The following is a 5,160-nucleotide window of genomic DNA, read 5'->3' as shown; positions in this document are numbered from 1 at the left end:
AACGATTGTGAACGAGCACGGTTGGGCAAAGGGCAGCGCGAAATTTCGCGGAAGTCACGATCGCCCCGTTGAATCTCGCCACACGTCGTCATCGCGACGCGTGCCTTGAATATGAGATCTCACGACGATGACTTGCTTTCTGTAGAATAACGAGACCGAGCGCGGTACCAATATGCTGGAAGTACCACGGAAGGTTTACTCTAGGGACATGCACGGCGTGGAGTACAATCATTGGAGCTATGACTTAACGGGTTGCGGCACAAAAAGAAACGTAAGTGAAAGACTTCTTTTTATTGCAGCACTGGGCTGCACTAGAATTTTTTTTTGCCTTTCGCCAAATATTAAATATATATGTGATATCTGTTTTGCATTTGATATGTTTTTATATGTTTAGATGAACCTCTTGCACAGTTTATCTCTTTCTTCTTTTTCTTTTCACATTGAGGAGAAAAAAGAAAGATGAACTGAAGCAAGAAGTTCAACTAAGAAGAGTAGATCTTAAGCAAGAAGTTTATACTAGTTTAATTATAACAGACCTGAAATGTTAGATTTGTTTTTATTCCTACTAGAAGTTCTCGCTTTCATCAAATTTCAAATATAGAGTACATGTTTAAAATTTAATGAAAGCAAGAAGGAAGATTCTAGTACAGTCTCTCTATATATAGTGCAAGATTAATAACAAAACTTTCAAGTACAAAGAGTATATACCAATTTTGAAGTACAATCTAGGTTTATTTTTATTTCTGCACTAAAAGTTTTTTCTTGCTTATATTAGATTTCAAACAAAAATCTGTTTTACTTTTTTTCTGATTTTATAGCTAAACTAGTGTATACTTTTTATACTTAAAGTGGAATAAATAAATTTTAAATTTGATGAAACCAAGAAAAAAGATTCTAATGCAGAAGTAAAAAATAAATTTTTTGAATTTACAGAGAGTATATAGTTAAGCTATAAGAAAATAGATCTAAGATTTTGATGTATGCGATTATATCTTTTATATATAACAGTAACATATATATATACAATAGATTTATTTTTTATTGTTGTACTAAATTGCCCTAGAACTTTCTTTCTGGCTTTTATCAAACTTTCACTTTAAATATAAAAAGTGTTCACTGTGGATGCTTTTCAGAAAGGATCGCAAATGACACAGAGTATCATAAAATAACTGCTGGTGCTTTCCATTTAGTAATACGAGTCAACATAAACATCCTATTTTTCTTGTTATTCATATCTATGTAACAAAGACAGAACACACTTGTGTCATTAAATGGAAAGTACCAATAGTGAGTCATTTTATCTCTGTGCTAATATTAGCACAAACAACAAGAATGTAATAATTAACTGTATTATACACATCACCCATGTCTCTTGCCGGAAAGCAAGTAGTTTAGCTATAAAAACAGATCTAATCCCTCCTAATGGATTATTAATGTTATGCATTCAATTGCGATTTGTTTAGATGAATATCGAAGACGAGGATAGTCAAGACTTAAACAATCCCATGGTCAACGACTTGGTATCAAAGATTCTCGACGATGATTCTATTACCATTGACACCTGTCACAATAATTACAGTGGAAGTACTCATTACCAGACGGACTATGCCAATTCTTGCTCCAATCAGGTCGCTGACGGTTTGGACTATTTGACCGATGTCGATCACTTGGTCAGTCGTTATCCGCTGTCCAGCAAGTTACACAACATTCATAACAATGTCAAGAGCGAGTACCGTCATTCCAATAATCTCTGCAACGACCTGAAAACATTGAATCTCAGTACCTGCGTGCGACAATCCGTGGAGCAGAATAATGCATGTAGCAACGATATCGTGCCGAACGCATATTCGTCTGACCCACGATCGGTGCACGTTGTACACTCCAACGATGGTGGCATGTACACGAGTGGGAGCAGCATGCCATTGTGCAATGATCTGTTAACGACTACGAGTGGAGTAAATTACAGTAAACAGTCGAGCAACTGGACGGAATCTCTCCAGTTGACTCCGTCGATGGGATGCCGAGCCGAGCTGAGCGGGAACTACTCACGAATCTCAAATTGCGCTAAACCGGATCTCAATTTTAATGTCACCGCGTTAACCCTGGCTCTGGATTCACCGAATTCCGTTCCCATCAGCGAGTTCGAGTATCACAACAGCGTGAGACAGAACGCATCGAACTCGTACAGTAATTCTATGGTCAACATGCACGATATGTACGGCGTTACCAGTAACCCTAGTCAGGGTCCCGGCTACAGGCCCAACTCGGCGATGACCGATCTGAGCGTTGATTCTGGCTTCTTGTCGAATTCACCGCTACAACATTTCTCGCCCGCCGATACGGCTTTGCACACCTGTTTCGGAAGTGGTATGCAACGCAACGGCATCGGCGATTTCAAGGACGTTCATGATACCGCTAGATTAAATATGACGAGTATCAACATACCTAACGAGCAGATTCAGTTCTTACAGCAGTCGCAAGCACGTAGCTACAAACTGGATCAAGCAGTGGACCAAGATTACAAAAATTTAATCGATTATTATCCTCCTGGTACAAACAGCTTCGTCACATCTTCGGCGAGTAACTTAGACACGAACGAGAACGTTTGTTTCCCTAGTGACTGTAGAATCGATAATAGCTTGTTAAAAATGATCAATCCAAAATCAAAGTCCATTGAAACCAAGACGTATTCACCCATAGGATTTCCAAAAAATCTGAGCTCACGCAATTTGTATCAGCCTATTGCTAAATACGGCTGTCACAATTATCAACAGTACACTGCCAACAGTGGCGACACTTTGAAGATACTGCAGCAAAATTCTACGTTTTATCACAACGATTTAAAGCAGCCTAAAGTCAATGCATACAAATTGGATGGATTTGATTTGACTAAAGAGATCACGTATCCCTCAGGAAGTCACTTGACCGACCGTGTCACTGGATCCACCCTGGACAAGGATGCCTTTAATCATATTTTGAAACAACGACACCATATATCGAAAATACAGAGCATTCCAGCTGGGATTCCCCCTCCTGATATCATTTTTAATTCGGGAATGATGTCAAACACAAATACCGTGAGATCGGGAGCGTTTCCATCGGTGATGCCAGTTCCTGTTCCTGTACCGGTTCATCCTGTGCCACGACTCTTCTCCGCTCTTTACGGGGGAAACTTGAGCTTTAGAAATGGCAGCGGTGCGGCCAGGAAGACAGGACCCTCAAGTATATTGCATTTTAATCTTGAACAAACATATGAACAATTCAAACAGTTGGAAAAGGAGCGTAAGAAATGCGAAGCCGGATTGGCCGCACATTTTCCGGGGAAACGAGTAACCAGCGCGAATAACATACCCATCCCACGTCTTCAGGGAAATCCATCGAGGGTGGATCGTTTGATAATCGATTACTTGAGGGAACACGCTCGTGTTATTACATTGATAGCAAAGGTGAATAGATAATGTCATATAGGACTTTTTTTCCTGTTAATAGTAAAATAATGTTTTTTTTTCTTTATATATTATGCAACATAGATATATTTTTATTTATTTATTTAATCCTTGCTTTTTTCAGCTCAGGATGAACTTATAGTTCATATTTTCTCTATATTTATATTTCAGTTTTGCTTTCCCACTTACCTTACTTCTTTATACTTTCATTTTTCCTTATCTAAAGTGTGTTTCTATACATAATATATAATTTATTAAATGTGTACAAAATTTTGTGAAATAGATGGAACGCTTACGCGGGACCACGATGAATCAACGAGTGCACAAAGCCATGGAATATTGGCTGGAAGCTATCAAATATGTTCAAGAGTGCCGCAAGCAAGAGATCACGAATGCTATCAAACGCCAGAAAGAGAATCCACATTGCATTTTAGCGTATGACGACAATGGTGAGTATTACAGTTGATTAAAACCTTTATAAATATTTTTAGAAAAAATGCAATATCACTCGTATTGATGACTAATCTGCGAAAGTAGATTGCTCTTAAGTGATTAGTTTATCTTTTGAACAATCCTTGAGAAATCTATCTTTATCTTTATTGTGAAGCGATAAAAAGTAAATAATAAAAACAGTCTTAAGAATTTTCTAAGCGTTCACAGATTAAATTTGGGAGCTAACTCCTGAAAACTTAGAATTACAGCTACAATTTCAAAATTCTTTACAAATCTGCTTTAAAATGACAAGATTATTTCTTAAAATATATTTATAACTCTTCAAGGAAGAAAACAATTTTATACACTGAAAGAAAAGTGTTTGATATTTATTTATAATTATATAATAATTACATATTATTATAATACTCAAAATTTCTCTTAGTATAAAATCTTTTTATTTGATTGCATCTCTTTTGAAACTTATAATATTTTTAATATTATATGTGTGTGCGTGTGTATAGATATTCTGACTTTGGCTGGAAGCGTTCATGAATTGACGAAGGCGTCGCGTTCCGCGCGGACCGGTATGTATAATGCTCTTCAAGCTACACTACTTTATGACTTGGACATAGAGAAGAAAGTCGTCGAGACTTCTAAGGATCCAGTCTTAGAGGCAAAAATTGATGGCGAAAGACAAACGAAAGACGGAATCAACGATTACACAAGCAATACCTAGCAAACTTGCGCTGAATCCACTTGGTATCGCTCATCCTAAAGTACGAAAGAGTCCAGCAGCTTTTTACTTACGTACTACGTATTACGTTTTTGAAAAGCTTTTGCTGGTGTTTACGATTAATTTTACTGTTGAAACAAAATGCCGCCCATTAAATTCAAAACTTTCACTCGCGATTCACACGAGGTAAATACACACGAATGAACTAAAAGCGTTAAAACAGACATTTGGAAACGCGTGCGACTTTTTACAGGTTATTAATAACTCCATAGTTTTCTACCGTACGTATTTTAATGCTTACGACAGTGTGTAATCGATTTAGCTTTTCGAGAACACCGATTTAGATACGAGAGAGTTTCGCTGAACTGCCTATCCTTTATCGGTTTATCTCTGTCGCGTGTCAAACAAAACAAAAAAATATATATATATATATATCGCTTTTTCCTCGACGCCAAATGGAAATAAACCGAGAGCAGTGTCGATCGTGTTTGAACCGGTGAGCAGCTGCTAGCTTTGAAATCGTTGACGACTCGTAACTCGCAACAA

At 37.4% G+C, this 5,160-nt stretch overlaps 1 protein-coding gene across 1 annotated transcript; it reads left to right on the top strand.

Moving 5' to 3' along the window:
• The first annotated feature begins 172 nt into the window (after positions 1–172).
• LOC105621245 lies at positions 173–4,617 on the top strand. The gene is made up of 4 exons (XM_012202714.1): positions 173–271; positions 1,464–3,446; positions 3,730–3,895; positions 4,403–4,617. Exons 1-4 carry the CDS (start codon positions 173–175, stop codon positions 4,615–4,617), a joined length of 2,463 nt encoding a protein of 820 aa, XP_012058104.1.
• Positions 4,618–5,160: the final 543 nt, after the last annotated feature.

The sequence above is a fragment of the Atta cephalotes genome (assembly GCF_000143395.1).
Source record: "Atta cephalotes unplaced genomic scaffold scaffold00032, whole genome shotgun sequence".
NCBI lineage: Eukaryota > Metazoa > Arthropoda > Insecta > Hymenoptera > Formicidae > Atta > Atta cephalotes.
The sequence above is the reverse complement of the archived record's forward strand: the minus strand, read 5'-3'. Positions and strand labels throughout refer to the sequence as shown.